This window comes from Oryzias latipes, chromosome 4, assembly GCF_053564925.1.
Source record: "Oryzias latipes strain Hd-rR chromosome 4, Olatipes_Hd-rR_3.1".
Taxonomy (NCBI): Eukaryota; Metazoa; Chordata; class Actinopteri; order Beloniformes; family Adrianichthyidae; genus Oryzias; species Oryzias latipes.
This window is the reverse complement of record NC_136240.1, coordinates 21,952,590-21,974,398: the sequence shown is the minus strand read 5'-3', so window position 1 is coordinate 21,974,398 and position 21,809 is coordinate 21,952,590. Positions and strand designations below refer to the sequence as shown.

Genomic DNA, 21,809 nt, shown 5'->3' with positions numbered 1-21,809 from the left:
TATTCAACAGACATCTCCTCCAATAGCACCTTAAAAATCCTGTGCTGTTTTGCTTTGCAGCTGAGGTTGTTTACGATTTTCAGAATAAGAGTCATTATATGTCCAGAGCCAATCACTTCTGCACATAAGGCCTGCTGGTGAATGACGCAGCAGTAATGCAGACATTTTGGAAAGTCTGGGTCAGCTTTACAGTGAGTGATGAAACCTGTTTGTCTATTGATCATAGCAGGAGTCCCATCTGCAGTCACTGCTACCAGCTTTTCTAATTGTACCTTTTTCTGCACAAAAACTCCTTCACCGTGTTATACATTTCAACTCCTCTTGTAGTTGTCTGTTAGGGCAGATGTGTCAGGAGTTCTTCTCTTGTGGAAACCAAAAGCTATGCTGTACTGTTGCCGTCCACAGACTCATTACACTGGACGTTAACCACCTGCACTTTGCAAGATCCCGGTCCAGCTAATTGGCCAAGTTATCAGACATAGCTGACACTCATCTAGACATTGTAGTGGAAATTGAATGAGTTCTATTGTTCTCATCCTTAGGGACAGTGATAGCAATTATCATCATTGCTTGAATTTTTTTCATGCTATATGCAAAAGTCTTTGTCCCTTAAGGCAACAGATTACAGCCCCCCCCCCCCCCCCCCCCCAGGCTGCTGTCGTATTAACAATAGCTTGGAGCTCCAGAATGGACAAGAAAAAACGACGAGAATGGCTCGAGCAGGGCGTTGCTCACGGGGCGGTCGCTCGTGCCATGCGGTCGCACGTGCTCGGGCCCGCTAAATGCTACTTGTAGCTTTAATTATTATTATTTTTCTTCTGCCGGAAGAATCGCATTTTTGAGGCCTTTAACATACCCCAAAACTCACCAAATTTGGCACACACATCAGGGGTCGCGAAAAATTTCGTATTTTATGAGAAATTGGCATGGGTGCGCAAAAATGGCTCGACAGCGCCACCTACACTGACTTTTGTCCCGACGCCCCGCATACGCTTTAACGTACAAGCTTGATTTTTTCAGGGCATGTTCATCAGATGGAAACCTACAAAAAAGTCTGTAGGTACCAAGCTGTCAGTCGCACAGGAAGTCTGCTATATTGATGTCAATATGTCATTTTTGCTCTATTTTGGACATTTGCAGGCCTCCTTCTAGAACGAACTCCTCCTAGAGATTTGTGAATAATGACTCCAAACTTTGGTTTTGTAAACTAGACACATGTCCGATGTTAAATTGCAAAGCTTTTAAGTTTTTACAGAAGTTTGTGACCGTGGCGGCGCGTAGAAATTCAACGTTGTTTCGAAAACACGCCATGAAAAGAAAAATGGCCATTACTCAGCCATGCATAATCCAATCTGATCAAAAATTGATATGCATGATTGTAGTCTGACTCTGAACACATCTGCAGTGAAAGAATCTGGAAAAAGTGTAGCGCCACCTGCTGGCAAGAGGAAATGACATGTTTGACTTGGAGCATCACTGCTCCGAGTAGGATGAGCCGACACACCTGAAAATGACGTCCACCTGTTGAAAAGCCATTGAAGTTTACTCTGACAAAAAACCATAACTTTCAATGCGGGGGTGTGGTCGTGACAGAGCGGCAAAGTTGGGCATCTCGCTATGCACACAAAAGTTGCTCTCACGTGCACATTCCTTGTCCAATCTCACTGAAATTCAATGGATATGATGAAGCTTCTATTCTGAACCCATGGATATGACAATCTTGGACGAGCTCTATAGCGCCACCTAGTTATTGCATTGGGCACATTCTGCCCTGTATTTTCTCTTTGCTTTGTCTGATGTGCATGAAATTAAAACTGGAGATACTCAGAAGGGTCCTCTCTCATCATGTAAAGTTTCATGGGTGTACACCTGACGGTGCCTGCGTAACAGGAAGTGGTCGATTATGTGCACCCAAATAATAGAAATTTATTATAAATCAGCCGTTTGTCTCAGGAAGCTGAGATTTCAGAATTAGATGCCTTTAATAACCTCCAGCTTTGATATGTAACACTATAGGGTCTACGAGAAACTTCATCACTTGATTTTTTTAATGAAATTTTGGACTGAACAAAGATTTTTAGCATAAATTCTGTTTAGGTTATCAGCACCAAGAATTCAACTTTCATAGGCATTTATGTGCTACTGCTTCCTAAAAAAATTCAGAATGATTGAAGTTACAGGTGACATCTTAGAGAGCATTACATCCAAAAAGGTCCGAAAACGTCTTTTTAGGCAAAACTGCAAACACCTATTTTTTTGCATAACTTATCTTTCAAATATCAGCACAAAAAATTTAAAAACGGTAGGGATCTGTGTTTGCTGCCTTCCATATTTTTTTCAGACTTAAAAGTGTAACAGATGATTTATAAAAAATCCTTTTCATCCAAAAACCTGTGTTAAATCTGTCTAGACTCCAAACAAACATTTTTTTATGGTAACTTATGTTTCAACAATCGACACCAATTTTCACAGACCTAAAGCTGAACATGTCCCATAGCTCCCTGAATATTTTCATAGATATAAAATGAACTGGTCATTCTAACATCTGGCATTCTAACATCTAACATCTTACATGTCAAAGCCTCTCTCAGCCTGGCTCTGCTGAAGGAGTCGTGTTACAACCCCGCCCCCTCCTGCTGGGACCCCTGCTATGTAAATTAGCAAGCAGTGAACAGAGAGATGAGGAGTAAGAATGGCCATTATTCAGGCATGCATAATCCAAAGACAGCCAGTTAAACACTGAAAGACATATTTTTTCGGTATGTCTTTCATACATCTTTAGTATTAAAAACTCTCCAAGATGAATGTGCCTGACTCCACCTGCAGGTGGATCACAGACTTCCTGACGGACAGACAGCAGTATGTGAGGCTGGGGAAGCTCGTCTCAGATACTCGGACCACAAGCACCGGATCCCCCCAGGGCTGTGTCCTTTCACCCCTGTTACTCTCCCTGTACACAAACAGCTGCACAGCTGGTCACCTGTCTGTCAAACTCCTGAAGTTTGCTGACGACACCACACTCATCGGCCTCATCTCTGACGGAGATGAGTCGGCCTACAGGAGTGAAATAGCCAGGCTGGTGTCATAGTGCAGCGCTAACAACCTGGAGCTTAATGCTCTGAAGACAGTGGAGATGACAGTGGACTTCAGGAAGGCCCCAGCCCCCCTCCCCCCTGTCATCCTCTGTGACTCCCCGGTGACCTCTGTGGAGTCCTTCTGCTTCCTGGGAACCATCATCAGCCAGGACCTCAAGTGGGAGCAGAACATCAGCTCCATCACTAAGAAGGTCCAGCAGAGGATGTACTTCCTGAGGCAGCTGAAGAAGTTTCACCTCCCTGAAAAGATGCTGGTAGACTTTTACACCGCCATCATCGAATCCACCCTCACGTCCTCCATCACAGTCTGGTTCGCTGCGGCCACGGCCAGAGACAAGGCCAAGCTGCAACGCGTCATCCACTCAGCAGAGAAGGTGATCGGCTGCCACCTCCCGTCTCTCCAGGAGCTGCACATCTCCAGGACCTGGAGGCGGGCAGCCAGGATTGTAGCCAACCCCTCTCATCCAGGACATAATCTCTTTCTGCCCCTCCCTTCTGGCAAGAGGCTCCGGTCCATAAGGACCAGGACCTCGCGCCACAAGAACAGCTTCTTCCCCACTGCAGCCAGCCTGCTGAACAGAACCCCAACTCCCCCAGGTGACCCCCCCTCCCCCCCCCGCCCACCAAAGGACTGTCGGTGCCACTTACAGGCCCCACCATCCCAGCCCATCTGTGCTCCCACTTTAATTCACCTTACTCTACTGTATATAGTGTGTTGTTGTTGTTAACTTAATTTTTAACTTATTCTTAATTGCACTATACACCAAGTCAAATTCCTCGTTTTGTAAAGTGCGCTCTACTGAACCTGGCAATAAAACTTTTTCTGATTCCTGATTCTGATTCTGATTCTATTAATCATTGTTTTTTATTCATTCAAAATGCAATTAAATCAATATTTTATTTTTTTTCTTTTCCTTTTTCTTTTTTTTTTTTATCTCTTATATCCTTTTTTATAATCAATGTTTGAACTTCTTTTCCTTTCTATTGTCATGGTTTCAGTTTGTTGTCTTTTTTTCCGCTTTAGTTCTTGTTCTGTCTTGTTTGGTTCTGTTTCCTGTTTTATTTTGAAAGGTTTCCTGTCTTGTCATGTTTCTTGAGTTTTACTTCCTTTGGTCCCCATCTGCCCTAATCGTGTTCACCTGTGTCTTGTCTGCCCTGTCTGTGTATAAGTCTTGTCTCTGCCTTCCTCCTGTGCTGGTCCATTAACTTCTGCTCATGTTGATCACGTCTTCTTGTCTGGCGTCCATGTCCCTTGCCATGCCACAGTAAGTTTTTGTTTTTAGTTTTGTCATCCTGCTCTGCAGCGCTTTTTGTTAGTTAAATAAACCCACTTGCCCTGAACCCGTTTGCCTCCCGTCTCTGCGCCTGGGTCCTACCTGCTCTCGAGCCTCCCCCCCACACGACATCTATACATCCAATGAAATTAAACTACAAATCAACAAACACAACTGATAACAAATGTCTCTAAAAAATGATGTGTATATTTGCAGAACCTTAAAAACACCAAACAAATAACAAATGCTTCCCAATTAAAGCACAAAAAATGGAACACAAAATGTAAAACCCAAGTTAGAAATTGCAATTTGAAAAAGATACTTTTTTCAGCAGCTTTTCAAAATCAATCACCAATTCTACTCTTCTGTGGATGAAACAAAGAACTCCAGAACAATGAAGCCATTTCTCTAAGTCTCTCTCACCTTCAGTTTTAAACAAGGTCTGTGAAAATCCACCATACATTGGTCACATGAACTCAGAGACCTGCTAAAAGTGCACAATTGTAAAAGCTCTTTTATATAGACAACTGTTTGTTTGCTTAGAGCTCTAAATATAAAAAAAAATGCTTTTCTATCACCTAGACACAGATGGAGAACCATATCAACTGGATTAATAACAGGGTGGCATGTTTAGACAACATGAAGCTGTCCATCACATTTTTGACCTAAACATGTAAACACATCCTTGGCTCTGCGGTTATGAAATGGTATTTGGGAATCTCTTTATACCAGGAGCCAGCCTGGCCATTGGAACATCGCCACAGTGCCCATCCAGACTGGGACAGCAACGGAGTCCACTTCAGAGCCGTGAGCTGCTGTGTTTAACTCCAGCTGTCCCAGCAAGGTAGACAACTGCAGCAACATCCACTGACCAAGCTGACAAGCCCTGGCAGAAAAGATCCCCACAAGAAAAACACTGGCTCAGGCAGGCTGGTCAAAAAAAAATAGTTTTGCCATTGTCTTGCAGCTCGCAGATCAAGTGGTTTAGTTTTCCAGTAATGTCAGTCAAGAATGCAAGTTCAGATTCACAATGTTCATATTCACCATATTCAACAGACATCTCCTCCAATAGCACCTTAAAAATCCTGTGCTGTTTAGCTTTGCAGCTGAGGTTGTTTACGATTTTCAGAATAAGAGTCATTATATGTCCAGAGCCAATCACTTCTGCACATAAGGCCTGCTGGTGAATGACGCAGCAGTAATGCAGACATTTTGGAAAGTCTGGGTCAGCTTTACAGTGAGTGATGAAACCTGTTTGTCTATTGATCATAGCAGGAGTCCCATCTGCAGTCACTGCTACCAGCTTTTCTAATTGTACCTTTTTCTGCACAAAAACTCCTTCACCGTGTTATACATTTCAACTCCTCTTGTAATTGTCTGTTAGGGCAGATGTGTCAGGAGTTCTTCTCTTGTGGAAACCAAAAGCTATGCTGTACTGTTGCCGTCCACAGACTCATCACACTGGACGTTAACCACCTGCACTTTGCAAGATCCCGGTCCAGCTAATTGGCCAAGTTATCAGACATAGCTGACACTCATCTAGACATTGTAGTGGAAATTGAATGAGTTCTATTGTTCTCATCCTTAGGGACAGTGATAGCAATTATCATCATTGCTTGAATTTTTTTCATGCTATATGCAAAAGTCTTTGTCCCTTAAGGCAACAGATTACAGCCCCCCCCCCCCCCCCCCCCCAGGCTGCTGTCGTATTAACAATAGCTTGGAGCTCCAGAATGGACAAGAAAAAACGACGAGAATGGCTCGAGCAGGGCGTTGCTCACGGGGCGGTCGCTCGTGCCATGCGGTCGCACGTGCTCGGGCCCGCTAAATGCTACTTGTAGCTTTAATTTTAATTGAAATTCCAATTTATGTTTTTGCTACGTAAAGTAAATCCATTACACAGTTAATACAGAACTATAGTTTATGTGCATTTATTACCTTTTTTATGTACTCATTTTATACATATTTATGCTTACAAGTAATTTTTCAAATGGATCTGAATAATTATATACAGTGGTCCCTTGCACTGTTTCTTGTAATTTCTTTTTCTTTTTTTTGTTTGTTTGTTTGCTTGTTTATTTTTTGCTTTGTTTTTTGTTTTGTTTTTACAGTGCAATATGTTCCCCGTCCTGATGGGCTGTTGACCTCCTCTGTGCTGTTTTCAAATTTTGCATAAATATTTGATTGAAGGCAGATCTTTTTTGTCATTGTGTGATACAGCATTTATTTTTCTACGACTGTTAGAACTTTGAGAGTTTAAACAAGAAAGAGTGAAAATGTTGATGTCTATCTGAGAAAAGTGTGTAGTGAGGGGTTTTACAGCCTTGAAACATCTTTAATCCTACTTTACAGATTTCACCTATTATAGGTTATTTTTTGAACATTACTCCCCCGATAAACCAGGGACACCTGTAATTGAATTCATTTTATTTTTACAGGAGACCAACCCACAAAAGACTTATTTTTTAAATGTATTTTTTAATCTACGTTTTTTTCCGCTTTTTTATATTCAATAGTACAAGGAAATTTTAAAATTTATGTCACATCTGTAAATAAATGTCTCATTTCTATCCTCTAGGAACAACATGCAGTAGACCTGATTTTGAACATGGTGAACGAATAACTTCAAGAGAGAAGACTTCTTACAACAATGGAGATAGACTCACATATGAATGCGTTCCTGCAAATGATAGAATCTCAGTTACTATAACTTGTGAACGAGGTTCTTGGAGTGGAATTAAAAGCTGTTTGGGTAAGAATACACAACATTTGTTTAACTTTAAAGTTGTATGCTTTGTAAAACAAAATGTATTAAACCTTGACTGACCTCTTGTTCTTTAACGTTGAGCTAAAACAATTCTATGAGAGTTTCAATTTTAAAAAATATTTCTTTGTACTTGGTTAATTTGTCTAAAAGATTAGCATATTAACTACACCTCCATATACATACATATATACTACGTGTGTGTGTGCACGTGTGTGTTTGTGTGGGGTGAATTGCAGTGTTTTGAAGTAAATAAAAAGATCAAACAAGCTGCTGCCGTCTAAACTTTTTTGTGTTTTTTTGCAGAAATGCGCTGTGTAAAGCCAGTAATTCCAAACGGATTTGCTGTTGGGCCATATGACAACACAGTGTACTACTCCTGCAATCAAAACTACAAGCTATTCTCTAAAGCCTGGTGGGGTGTGGCCAAATGTAATAAAGGGGTGTGGTCAGAACTTCAAAAATGTATAGGTAAAGAGTTTATATTCTCTTCTCATTGGTTGTTTTCAGAGTAAAGACATCTTTCTTGCAGAAATTTCTTGTACAATATTTAAAAATTAATTTTCATTTTGAATGAAATTGAAAATTTTCAATGTCTGGTATTTTAGTTTTTACTTTGTTTCTCTATCCTTGATTGTTTTTCATTCAGAACTGTTTTGTTGTGGAGAAAGATTATCTTGTAGTTTATTTAAATAGTTGCTTTATTTTAATTTTACATTTAGAAATGACTGAATGTGGAGAAACTCCTGATATTTCTAATGGGAGAGTGGAATCTAAAGACAACCAACGTGCAACAATTAATTGCAACGAAGGATATCAGACAGAAGTTAATGAAATTACTTGTGACAATGGAGAATGGGATCTGGATGAAAGGAACTATACAAACATTTGTACACGTGAGTTTATCCTATTGGGGTTTTCTTTTTTTCTTGCGTGAAATATTTTATAATTCTTTGACATTTTATTGTTTTTTTTCCAGGCATTTCTGAACCTTGTGAGCCACCACCAAAAGTTCAGAATGCAGTCATTGAAACACCTTATCAGAGGGAATACGTTTCTGGTTCACAAGTAATTTACAAATGCCGTGACAATTACAGGTTGGGACAAGACAAGAGCATCACCTGTCTTAATGGACAATGGGAGGAGAAGAGAATTTCCTGCACCCGTACGTTTACATCAAAGCCATCTATTAAATTGGCTTACGAATGTTGAACTTAAATGCCTTCAGTTCATCAGAGGGATGTTTAAAACAGTAACTGATTCTAACATGTTTCTGCAGCATTTTGTGATGAGCTTAAGGATGACAATTTGAATGTCCAGCAGTCAATAAAAGAAAGCTACATGAATGGAGAAACTATTGACTATACGTGTACTTACGATGAGGATAATCAGGGCACTGCAACTTGTGATGAAGGCAAGTGGAATAAAACGATTCAATGTCCAGGTAAGCATTTTTATTATATTTATCCATACACACATTTGGACTGTAGCACTGTTGATCATGTTAATACCCATTATTTTATGGCAGCATTACAAAACAATAAACAATAACTGTAAAGTGACATTTTTAATTGAATGGTTGGAATTCTTTTCTTTTTTTATTTATTTTTTTCAATCACTGCAGGTCGTCCTTGTAACGTTCCAAAACTGGGCCCAGGTCTAAGAAGCTCTCCAACCACCTTCAAAGTGAAATCAGGAAGAAAATTAAGTTTATACTGCCTCTCTGAGTTTGAACTTGAAGGGGCTAATGAAATCGAATGTTTAGACACAGGACTTTGGAGTTCAGCCTTCCCAACATGCACCAGTATGTTTGTTTCAATGTTGTGAGAAAAAATGGATTTGGGTTGCATAGTTCTGATGACTTAGAATGGCAAATCACTTTTTACAATGCTTTACTATTTCCTTGATATATATCATTAAAAATCAATAAATGTGTGTTCTTTATTACAGAAACTTGTGAGATGCCAAACATACCGCAAATCCTACGCCTGATGACACCTGTAGAGGGAGGAAGAGCTAAGAAGGGAAAAAAGTTAAGGTTTGAATGCAGTCAACGAGGAAAATTCCTTCAAGGGAATGCAGAGATTGAATGTTTGGAAAGTGGAGATTGGAGTGATCAACCTCCAAGATGTGGAGGTAAATGATCTTCTCTGTGCACTTTCATGTGTTTAATGTGATTTATTTTTCATAATAGAGCTCCTTGTTTACTACAACTTTTAACAGGCAATGAAATGTTAATTAGTTAAAATGAACAGGCCAAAAAAGGGGAAAACATCTCAGCTGTCTACAGTTCTGTCAGCCTATAGATTGGTAAATTGCAAGAACGATTTAGAGCAGGTTATAACATAGAGTAAAAGTGGGGCCCAATTACTTTTTGCTAGACACTTACCATCAAGAAATAAAATATCAAATTTTAGTGTTTTCATACTGTACTCTGTCTTTCAATTAAACCGTTTGTTAAAAACATTATCTGACCCAGATTTTCACATTAAACCAATTTCTTTTTCAATGACGTTTTAGCTAGGTTGGTTTCTTTGTTTCTTTTTATGTCAATCCATTTTTACAAAAGTCAAAATTCTGAATTTGAAGAAAAAAACATCCACGGGATTTATCTTATCAAACAAACAGTAATGCCTGTTTGTCTAAATACACACAGCAATATAACTAACCCTAATCTTTACATGTGTGTCTCACGAGTACTCTTTTTAACTTGTAGCCTTCTCCTAGATTGTGAAATGAAACCTTGAATTAGTCCAAACATCAAAATTAAGTATGAATTTTTATTTACAGCGGATAAACATTACTGAAAAATCTTTTTAAATTTCCCACATTCTTGTAGATAAACGTCTATGTTCACCTCCACCCCCAATTGAAGATGGAGATATAATGAGAACTAAACCTGAATACCAAGAGGGTGAGACAGTTGAATATGTTTGTCCAAGTTACTATATAATGGAAGGAGGGCCACTAACCTGCAGGAATGGACAATGGACTGGACGTGTAAGATGCATCAGTAAGTTCAACTTCATAATCTTTTTTTTTTTTAGGATCCTCAGCTCTTGTTTTTCAAAACAAGCATAATAATATTTCTAATGATAATCAAATTCACATCACAAGTGTATTATTAAGGAGTAAACAACATGAAAATGCTAAAAACGTCACTGTTCTAGTGGTAACAAAAATGTACATTATTAAAAAAATTAACTGAAAAAATTCATTAATTTAGAAAGCACTATAAAACATCACATTCCATTTAAGGAAAACCTACTAAAGGATGGCATTTAACATTGTTAGGAAGACCAACATGTTCAAGCAATATGGGAAAGAAAAAGGATGTCTCTGCTGCCAAACAGCGTAAAATAGTTAAATACCTTGGACATGGTATAAAAACCTTTGATATTTCAAGAAACTTAAACGTGATCTTCATAGTATTAGGAGATTTGAGGCTGATTCTGGCACACAAGAGTTCGGGCATCAAATTAAGAGAGCAGCTGCTAAAATACCATTACATATCAGCAAACCCATATTTGAATGTGCTAATGTCTCTGGAGTCCACGCACATCAAGGTGTAGGAAAAAATGTCAGCCCAAAGCTCAAGTAACTTTGAAAGAATTCAGTCTCTCTGGTCTCCTGTGGTTGACTCCATGACTTAGGGGGTGGAGGGTTTGGTCGTCGCTGCTCCTTGCCCTTCTGCCGTGGTTTTGGGTGGGGGTCGGGGCTTCCGGTGCCTGGCGGGGGCGGTGGGGGGCTCCGTTGGTCGGGGGGTCGGGTCCGGTGCCTGGGTGGGGCGGGCTGGGGCGCTGCATTTTTATTATATTTATCCATACACACATTTGGACTGTAGCACTGTTGATCATGTTAATACCCATTATTTTATGGCAGCATTACAAAACAATAAACAATAACTGTAAAGTGACATTTTTAATTGAATGGTTGGAATTCTTTTCTTTTTTTATTTATTTTTTTCAATCACTGCAGGTCGTCCTTGTAACGTTCCAAAACTGGGCCCAGGTCTAAGAAGCTCTCCAACCACCTTCAAAGTGAAATCAGGAAGAAAATTAAGTTTATACTGCCTCTCTGAGTTTGAACTTGAAGGGGCTAATGAAATCGAATGTTTAGACACAGGACTTTGGAGTTCAGCCTTCCCAACATGCACCAGTATGTTTGTTTCAATGTTGTGAGAAAAAATGGATTTGGGTTGCATAGTTCTGATGACTTAGAATGGCAAATCACTTTTTACAATGCTTTACTATTTCCTTGATATATATCATTAAAAATCAATAAATGTGTGTTCTTTATTACAGAAACTTGTGAGATGCCAAACATACCGCAAATCCTACGCCTGATGACACCTGTAGAGGGAGGAAGAGCTAAGAAGGGAAAAAAGTTAAGGTTTGAATGCAGTCAACGAGGAAAATTCCTTCAAGGGAATGCAGAGATTGAATGTTTGGAAAGTGGAGATTGGAGTGATCAACCTCCAAGATGTGGAGGTAAATGATCTTCTCTGTGTACTTTCATGTGTTTAATGTGATTTATTTTTCATAATAGAGCTCCTTGTTTACTACAACTTTTAACAGGCAATGAAATGTTAATTAGTTAAAATGAACAGGCCAAAAAAGGGGAAAACATCTCAGCTGTCTACAGTTCTGTCAGCCTATAGATTGGTAAATTGCAAGAACGATTTAGAGCAGGTTATAACATAGAGTAAAAGTGGGGCCCAATTACTTTTTGCTAGACACTTACCATCAAGAAATAAAATATCAAATTTTAGTGTTTTCATACTGTACTCTGTCTTTCAATTAAACCGTTTGTTAAAAACATTATCTGACCCAGATTTTCACATTAAACCAATTTCTTTTTCAATGACGTTTTAGCTAGGTTGGTTTCTTTGTTTCTTTTTATGTCAATCCATTTTTACAAAAGTCAAAATTCTGAATTTGAAGAAAAAAACATCCACGGGATTTATCTTATCAAACAAACAGTAATGCCTGTTTGTCTAAATACACACAGCAATATAACTAACCCTAATCTTTACATGTGTGTCTCACGAGTACTCTTTTTAACTTGTAGCCTTCTCCTAGATTGTGAAATGAAACCTTGAATTAGTCCAAACATCAAAATTAAGTATGAATTTTTATTTACAGCGGATAAACATTACTGAAAAATCTTTTTAAATTTCCCACATTCTTGTAGATAAACGTCTATGTTCACCTCCACCCCCAATTGAAGATGGAGATATAATGAGAACTAAACCTGAATACCAAGAGGGTGAGACAGTTGAATATGTTTGTCCAAGTTACTATATAATGGAAGGAGGGCCACTAACCTGCAGGAATGGACAATGGACTGGACGTGTAAGATGCATCAGTAAGTTCAACTTCATAATCTTTTTTTTTTTTTAGGATCCTCAGCTCTTGTTTTTCAAAACAAGCATAATAATATTTCTAATGATAATCAAATTCACATCACAAGTGTATTATTAAGGAGTAAACAACATGAAAATGCTAAAAACGTCACTGTTCTAGTGGTAACAAAAATGTACATTATTAAAAAAATTAACTGAAAAAATTCATTAATTTAGAAAGCACTATAAAACATCACATTCCATTTAAGGAAAACCTACTAAAGGATGGCATTTAACATTGTTAGGAAGACCAACATGTTCAAGCAATATGGGAAAGAAAAAGGATGTCTCTGCTGCCAAACAGCGTAAAATAGTTAAATACCTTGGACATGGTATAAAAACCTTGGATATTTCAAGAAACTTAAACGTGATCTTCATAGTATTAGGAGATTTGAGGCTGATTCTGGCACACAAGAGTTCGGGCATCAAATTAAGAGAGCAGCTGCTAAAATACCATTACATATCAGCAAACCCATATTTGAATGTGCTAATGTCTCTGGAGTCCACGCACATCAAGGTGTAGGAAAAAATGTCAGCCCAAAGCTCAAGTAACTTTGAAAGAATTCAGTCTCTCTGGTCTCCTGTGGTTGACTCCATGACTTAGGGGGTGGAGGGTTTGGTCGTCGCTGCTCCTTGCCCTTCTGCCGTGGTTTTGGGTGGGGGTCGGGGCTTCCGGTGCCTGGCGGGGGCGGTGGGGGGCTCCGTTGGTCGGGGGGTCGGGTCCGGTGCCTGGGTGGGGCGGGCTGGGGCGCTGCGTGGTCCTCTGGGCTTGGGTGTGGGGGTGCGTGGTGGGGGGGTGGGGTGGTGGTCTGGCTTGGCTTGGGGGGGTGGTCCCTTTGCCTGTGCTGGGGGGGGTTGGCGGGGGGCCCTGCTCGGGTGGGGGGGGCCCAGCGGCGCCGGATGGGCTGCCCATCTGCACCTGGGGCTGGGATCAGCCCTTCCCTGGCTCTGGGACGGGACGGGACAACCCTCTCGGGGCCCCCGGTCGCTCTGGGTGTCACCCGCTTCGGCTGCGGGGTCTGGGGTGGGGTGGGGTGGGGGGCTTGTCGGCCCTGTCCTGTGGGGGGGCGTTCTGGGGGGGAGGGGGGGCCCATTATTAGTACGGGTCGGGGGGGGCTAGCGGGTCAGGGTCTCCGCTGAGGCAATCAGTGGTTGCCTCGGCCGGTTGGCCTCCTCGGTCCCGTCGAGGCCTGACCAGAGCTCTTCTAGGGCCGGCGTCTGGGGGTGGGGGCCTGGGCTTGCTCCGGGGGGGGGCGACGCTTTCTGGCTCCTCTCTCTCTGTGTGGGGTGGGTGGTGCCGGGCCTGGGGTGTCGGCGCCTCCGGGGGTGGGCCCCTGGGCTGGGTGGCCCTGGCCCCTTTGCTGGGGGTGGGCTGGGGGACGGCTGTTTGACCACCGGGGGACAGTCTACCAGCTGTCCCCAACTTACCCCCTTCCTTATATAACCTCATATTAGGGTGAGGGGGTGGGGGGTCTAGCCTGCGATGCGCCTTGGGGGGGGGCTACTTGCGAGTGGCCCCCCTCCTATGGTTGCCGTATGGAGTGGGCCCCCCCTCTTTCGGTTTTATTTGCACCTTAGACATGTAGGGTCCTTGGTAGGGGGGGTGCTTGGACATCACTGCAAGCAAGCAGCAGATGTCCTCCTGGCACCCTACCCGCCAATTTTAACCGCACCTTAGACATTTAGGGCCCCTTGGTGTGGAGGGTGAGGGGACATCACTGTGAGTAATCAGGAGATGTCCCCTTAGTGCCCTACTCGCCAATTTTAACTGCACCCCCCTTAGTACACACACCCCTCCCCCTTCAATATATACATTCAAACATAAACACACACACATGCACACAAACACCCTCTCAAACACCCATACACGCACACACATTTTACAAGGAAGGTGGGACCTGGGTCCATCTGTCCCCTACCCCTTCCCTGGTGGGGGGTGCGGGCCTCTTGGCGATGGCGGCCGTGTCCCTTGGGTGCCGGCTCCCTGGGCCCGGCGGTGCTCTCTCCGCACGGTGGGGGGGTTCATATTACACCTGAGCCGGGGGTGTTCGTGTCCCTGGGGGGTGGGTCCTGGTCCTTGCCCCTGGACGCTGGGCCCCGCCAAACTTCCAACATGGCCGAGCCTGGTCGGGCCATATTTATAACATCCCTTGTGGGCCGCCCTTTTTTCCCCGGGGTTCCCCCCTCCTGGGCGGGGGCGGCGGGCCCCTGCCTTGCTCCTACCTGGACCAACCGTGGGCCGGGTGGGTGGCTGCCTGGAGTGCGGAGCGGGTCTCCCTTGGGGGGTCCTGGCTCGTACCTGGGGTCGGGGCGGGGGGATGCCCGGAACTCCTGGGTGGTGGTGGGGTGCTCGTCTGGGGCTGTGGGCGTCCCTCTCCGGTGGGGCCCTGCGTTGGGCTCTTCCGGCGCGGCGGGGGGCTGCTTTCCTGGCTGGGCTGGGGCGGCGCTCTCTTTCCCTCTGCGCCTCCCTGCTCTCTGGCTCTGGGGGCCTCGCGGCGGTCCTGCTGGCCCTGGCCTGGGTGGCGGTCTTGGTCGCCCGGGGGGCGGTTGTTCCCTGCCTGTTCCCGTGTGGCGTTGGGGGGGCTCCGGCTGCCGCTGCTGCTGCGGCGGGGGTATGGGTGTGGGGGTGGCTGGGCGCTCCTCCTCCTTCTTTTCACATTCCACCATCCATTTTAGAAGAACATAAACACTCACCTGAGCACAGGTGTTAGCTCACCTTTGCACTAATAGTTTGCATGATTGAATGAAAGATTTCACACTAGTTGGTTTAAAGGCATAGGTATGCGTTCGTGAACACTATCTGTTTTGTGTGCATGTTGACATGTGGACATTTTTGCGGCTAGCAGGTGTGTTGATAATATTTGAGTGTGTGTGAACAGGCCCCGCCCTTTTTGTACTACATTTGAACCGTACCGTAACGATAAACAACCAGTAAACCTGCCTGCTCTATGCTGCTTCATGGTCTTACCCCCCTTCCCCTCCTATTATCACCCTCCTACCCCCCCCTCTCTCTAACGTCCCTCTCTCTTCTTCCCCTCTTTCCTTTTCCGTCCGGTCCAACACCAAAGATTTTCAAACATGATTGAAATTAATAAAGTTTGGCCTCAATTACAAAAGGGGTTTATTCAGACATACCTTTGGTCTGTCTGAAGATGAATAACCCCTCTTGTTAAAATAAAATATGTCCAACACAAGAGGCCCTCAGCTCTCATCTGTTTGCCTAGCTGTTGGACAGGACAAGTAAAAAAAAAAAAAAAATTTTAGTGTTTTCATACTGTACTCTGTCTTTCAATTAAACCGTTTGTTAAAAACATTATCTGACCCAGATTTTCACATTAAACCAATTTCTTTTTCAATGACGTTTTAGCTAGGTTGGTTTCTTTGTTTCTTTTTATGTCAATCCATTTTTACAAAAGTCAAAATTCTGAATTTGAAGAAAAAAACATCCACGGGATTTATCTTATCAAACAAACAGTAATGCCTGTTTGTCTAAATACACACAGCAATATAACTAACCCTAATCTTTACATGTGTGTCTCACGAGTACTCTTTTTAACTTGTAGCCTTCTCCTAGATTGTGAAATGAAACCTTGAATTAGTCCAAACATCAAAATTAAGTATGAATTTTTATTTACAGCGGATAAACATTACTGAAAAATCTTTTTAAATTTCCCACATTCTTGTAGATAAACGTCTATGTTCACCTCCACCCCCAATTGAAGATGGAGATATAATGAGAACTAAACCTGAATACCAAGAGGGTGAGACAGTTGAATATGTTTGTCCAAGTTACTATATAATGGAAGGAGGGCCACTAACCTGCAGGAATGGACAATGGACTGGACGTGTAAGATGCATCAGTAAGTTCAACTTCATAATCTTTTTTTTTTTTAGGATCCTCAGCTCTTGTTTTTCAAAACAAGCATAATAATATTTCTAATGATAATCAAATTCACATCACAAGTGTATTATTAAGGAGTAAACAACATGAAAATGCTAAAAACGTCACTGTTCTAGTGGTAACAAAAATGTACATTATTAAAAAAATTAACTGAAAAAATTCATTAATTTAGAAAGCACTATAAAACATCACATTCCATTTAAGGAAAACCTACTAAAGGATGGCATTTAACATTGTTAGGAAGACCAACATGTTCAAGCAATATGGGAAAGAAAAAGGATGTCTCTGCTGCCAAACAGCGTAAAATAGTTAAATACCTTGGACATGGTATAAAAACCTTTGATATTTCAAGAAACTTAAACGTGATCTTCATAGTATTAGGAGATTTGAGGCTGATTCTGGCACACAAGAGTTCGGGCATCAAATTAAGAGAGCAGCTGCTAAAATACCATTACATATCAGCAAACCCATATTTGAATGTGCTAATGTCTCTGGAGTCCACGCACATCAAGGTGTAGGATCCTCCAGAGGCTTGCAGTTATTATTAGTAATTAGCATACATAACCTTCTATTTGGCCACCCTTAAACAACATTCACAACAGAAACGACGGCAGTGGGCCAAGAAAGACATAAGGACTAATTTTCAAACAGTCTTGTTCACGGATGAATGCCATATATCTTTGGATGGTCCAGATGGATGGAGGAAAAGGTGATTGGCGGATGGTCACCCTGTCCTAACAGGGTTTTGATGTCAGCAAATGGCAGAGTCATATTTTGGGCCAGAATCATGTGGAGAGAGCTGGTCCTGTAGGTGGGAAAAATTACTTCTAGAAAGTATGTGGAGTTTCTGATTGACCACTGATAACAAAACCATCTTCATGCATGATAATGCCCCATCTCACGCTATTAGGAATATCTCTGCATCATTGGCTGCTTTAAGCATAAAAAGGCATAAACTGACGGCATGGCCCCCATCGTCCTTTGACCTCTACCCTTTTGAGATTCTTTGGAGCATCCGCAAGCAAAATATCTATGAGTGTGGGAGACAGTTCACAACCAAACAGAAGCTCTCCCATTCTGCCATCCTGCAAAGAGATTTAAGCAGAAACTCTCCAAAAACTTACAAGTTCAATTGAATTGTGAAGCTGCTCCAAAAGTAGGAGTCCTATGTTAAAATATAACCTGTTTTTAAGATGTTTTTGATTAGAATAGCTTTTGATTTCAGTAAATATGACCAAATTCAAAAAACGATCGTTTTTAGTTTCTTGTGGACTTTTTTTCTTTTTGAAAAAAATTACTGTTATGAAGTTTGCTCAATAACATATAATGTATACTCTAAAGGTTTTTAACTTGAAAATTATGCTGACTGTGCACTGAGTATTGAAAAGAATCATTAAAAAATATTACTTGCAAAACAATTTTCAACGCATTGTGTATTAGATGTATATATTTCTCAGAATTTTATTAAGGAGTGCAATCTTAATTACAAAAAAAATGGTGTCAGTAATGTATGTATACATATGTTTGGTGTTGTGTGGGTGTGTGTGTTTTTGTTTGTTTGTTGTTGTTTTTTAAGTATCTTTTACTATAGTATAACACAATTTATTTATTTCCCAGAACCGTGCACCATGACTCAAGAAGAGATGGACAGAAATAATCTTGTGCTTCAAAAAGATTGGCTGGACAAAATATATTCACAACATAACGATCACCTTACATTCAAATGTAAATCTGGAAAAAGACATGATGGTAGGGTTGCTATGCGCCAGCAGTGTATTGAGGGTGTGATTCAGTTACCCACCTGTGTGTAAAAGGCTTTCAAAGAGCTTGGTATGATTTCTCCAGCCTGACAAGCTCATAATATGCTATGAGCCATTAATATTAAACTTTTGTAGGCAGATTAATTCCTTTCAGATTCAAAATCAAATTATTCGAAAAGCTTTTCAACACCTTTTAAATTGTTTTTGATTGTCATTTTTTTTCAATGAAGATCAAACTGTCTTGTATCAACAAATGTCCTGGTCTTTTCTAATGTCCTATACACAGAATTAAAATATACATTTTCTCAAATGTATTGTCTATTTTGTGCGCAAATCATTTAGTAGATGTCAAACATTTAAAGAAAATATCTTTTTTAGGGCCTCTACCATGTAAAATTTTTTTGAGGTTTTAAGTGTATTGTAATAATAATAATGGACTGGATTTTTCTGTGCTTTTCCAGATGCTCAAAGTGCTTACATTGTGTCTGTTATTCATTCATTCCTCATTCATACTTGGTGATGGTAGGCTACTGTTGTAGCCACAGCTGCCCTGGGGCAGACTGACAGAGGTGTGGCTGCCATTTTGGCCTACGGCCCCTCTGACCATCAGTGGTCAGAGGGGCCCAATTCATGCACATTCACACACCGGTGGAGGCCACGGTGGAGGCCACGGTGGAGGCAGGGGGGGTGAAGTGTCTTGCCCAAGGACACGGTGATGTTTGGCTGGTGGGAGTGGGGATCGAACCGCCAACCCTTTGATCATTGGACGACCTGCTCAACCACCTGAGCCACTGTCGCCCCAATGTTTATTTCTCTTCATTCCTCACAAATAGAAGCAATACTTTGATCCATTCACACATTTCTGAGTATTCCTTTAAAAATCTGTGCTCTTAGCAGCAGCCCCTCCCATTCCACTAAAACAAGCGGGTTCTCACGATCTGACATAGGCCGCTGAGAACAGCCCCTTCCAGGTAGAGTCTGCGCTGCCAGCACCGCCCCCAGGCTAACACAAACACTTACTTTCTCTGCTGAGCTAGTGGTGATTGACAAAAACTCTTTCCTTTTATTTCCACAATATTCAAATCCATCTTCACAAAGTTTAGATGTTGTCTGTTTTTGTGGGCGAGATCGAGTTGTCATGAAATGGGCGGCACCCACATGGAACGAAAGCCGGTGCCCAAGAAATGGAGTCGTCTTACTTCTAAAAATGAGCTACGAAATCAACTCAAATTTCATTTTAAAAGTCGTTCTTTTTTTGTTCCCGAGATAATATATTATCATATGCATGGATATCGTTTACTACAACGGGCTTAAGAATTGCATGGTATAGACCAGGGGTCACCAACACAGTTGCCATTGGCACCAGGTAGCCCCCCCGTGGCCACATAAGTCACCCGCAGGCCTTTTCTAAAAACAGCACAACTCACCAATGAGCTGAGTCTAAATTATTATGTTGCTATTGTAGCAACGCTACGAAGAACGAGGCAGAGATAGGAACTTTGCAGAATTGGTTTCTTTTTATTGACCTCGAACAGCGTGACATGCAGTGGGGTCATTCTCCTCGCCCCCCTCCTCACTTACGATGCAGGACAAAATAAACCACCAGGGTAAAATAACTAACACCGAACGGAAGAACAGTCAGACATAAAACACATAGATTAAACCCACACACCCACTCAGATCAGGCCAAAACCAGCAGAAGAAATTGCATCCCATAATCCTTTGCGCTGCCAGATCTGACAGCAGACGAATGGGTGTGTGACGGTCACTACACTATTATTTTTAAATCGTACTTTTATACACCCTATGCATAGATTAAAAAATGACAGTATCTTAAAAATATGTTCATTATACAGTGTTCCCCCCACTTATTCCTGTTTCAATATTTGTGGTTTCACATGCTTTAATTGAGATGGTGCGCAAATTTCTGAGAAAGGCGGGCGGAGATAAAGTGCAGGGTGGGCGGAGATGAAGAGTAGGCCGGCATGTCGACTTCCAACAGCTGGTTCCAGCGTTTCCTGAATCGCTGTAACTGTAGTTTGGGTCCCTGCACAGAGAAATGACATCAGCTGATTTAGAAGCAACTGGAAAATATCCTGATAGGATGAAGAAGATACTGGCAATAACCAGTATGAATGACGAATGAGAGTGGTTTGGTCAATTGCTCTGAATAAATAAATACAACTCTGTGTTGAATTATAACATGTTCTTTAAATTTTAATAAATGTTTTACAAAGTATCAGAAATTTTTCAGAAGGTTTTTAGATGAGTGAGGATCAGTGACGGACATTCAGCCACGCGTGCACGTTAAAACATCGCTCACTCGTCAAAGCTGACCCAGACTTCCCCAAATGTCTGCATTACCACTGCATCATCAAATACCATTGCTTCCACATCTGAGACATTTGACAAAGTCGTAGAAAGGTACAGAGATGTCATAAACAGACTTGGGTTAAACCTAACAACAAAAGATACCAGATGTTGTCGGTGGAAACATGGCATGAAATTAAAATGTTGAAGAAATGTGTTCAATATAAAAGTGTCTTCATGACAGTAGTAGTTGGTCATCAGTTCAAAAAGTGAAAAGATTTGAAAATATGTAAGTTGATTTTTCTTTAACATTACATTATTGATAAACATGGTGCAATGTAGTGAAAATTGAACAGTTTTCCTATGAAATGTAGTGATGTAAGTTATCATCGGAAAATGTAACAATTACTGATTTTAATAAAGGGCTGAATATTAATATTTGTTTCCTGGCTTATGATCATTATTGATAATTATTGTGAGAGATTATTAAAGTGATTCACCTTTTCACATTTATGAGTCACATTAATCATTGTTAGTGAATTACTAAAGGGACACCGAGCAAATTAGTTATTTCAGGAGAGCCTATCAAACTGGTAGCCCTTCGTATGACTCAGTACCCATGAAGTAGCTCTCAGTTTCAAAAAGGTTCGTGACCCCTGACATAGGCCCTTTAAAAACTTATAACCGGTTCGAACTCAAATATAGCAGGATTCTGTCTTTAGAAATACATGAAATCTTTATCTTTTTCTGGACATGAGCAGTATTGGTGTTTTTCATAAAACACTTTGATAGTTTCATTTTCTATCTGTGAAAACTAAAAAAAATATATAATGTACCAAGTGTTTTCTGAATATATCACAAACACCGGGAAGAGTTTGAACAGGCATCATGCAGAGATATCTAAAAACACAGAGAGAGAAAAAAAGACCTTTTAGGTCTTTTTTCCAAGAACACAATAATGTGCTTGTGACTTGTTATGGGCTCTATGTAGTTAAATGCTAAAAAATGCTCCTCTTCCTCATTGTGTATGAGTCTATGTTTTCACTGTATCCTACATGTGTTGTCAGTTTGTATAATTGGTAGATGGTGTTCTTATGACGCTTTCCTACCTTCCTTGAAGGCCCAAAACCCTTTACAGTCTCATTCAACAACAAAAACATTCACACACTGACGGCGGTTCCACTAACACTTGCACCAACGTGTAACCACCAGAAAAAATGTAGGCTAAATGACCTGCCCAGGGATACTGACACATGGGCAGGCAAGGTGAGGAACTGAACCTGCAACTTTTTGGTCATGGT

The 21,809-nt window shown here is 41.4% G+C and overlaps 1 protein-coding gene across 5 annotated transcripts in view; it reads left to right on the top strand.

Annotated features, from left to right (window-relative positions):
• LOC144991910 (complement factor H-like) overlaps nt 1–21,809 on the top strand; it is a 245,652-nt gene that overhangs the window by 197,717 nt on the left and 26,126 nt on the right. For 2 of the 5 annotated variants that reach the window (XM_078946119.1, XM_078946125.1), the window contains 13 exons: nt 6,948–7,121; nt 7,440–7,604; nt 7,856–8,029; nt 8,113–8,298; nt 8,413–8,577; nt 8,758–8,937; nt 9,084–9,269; nt 9,973–10,146; nt 11,112–11,291; nt 11,438–11,623; nt 12,327–12,500; nt 16,224–16,397; nt 18,056–18,508. In XM_078946119.1, the coding sequence (XP_078802245.1) occupies nt 6,948–7,121; nt 7,440–7,604; nt 7,856–8,029; nt 8,113–8,298; nt 8,413–8,577; nt 8,758–8,937; nt 9,084–9,269; nt 9,973–10,146; nt 11,112–11,291; nt 11,438–11,623; nt 12,327–12,500; nt 16,224–16,397; nt 18,056–18,249 (2,312 nt within the window). In that variant the 3' untranslated portion in view covers nt 18,250–18,508. Of the gene's footprint in view, nt 1–6,947; nt 7,122–7,439; nt 7,605–7,855; nt 8,030–8,112; nt 8,299–8,412; nt 8,578–8,757; nt 8,938–9,083; nt 9,270–9,972; nt 10,147–11,111; nt 11,292–11,437; nt 11,624–12,326; nt 12,501–16,223; nt 16,398–18,055; nt 18,509–21,809 lie in introns of those variants that run through there. The other 3 variants (XM_078946123.1, XM_078946122.1, XM_078946121.1) reach the window with 2 other exon arrangements.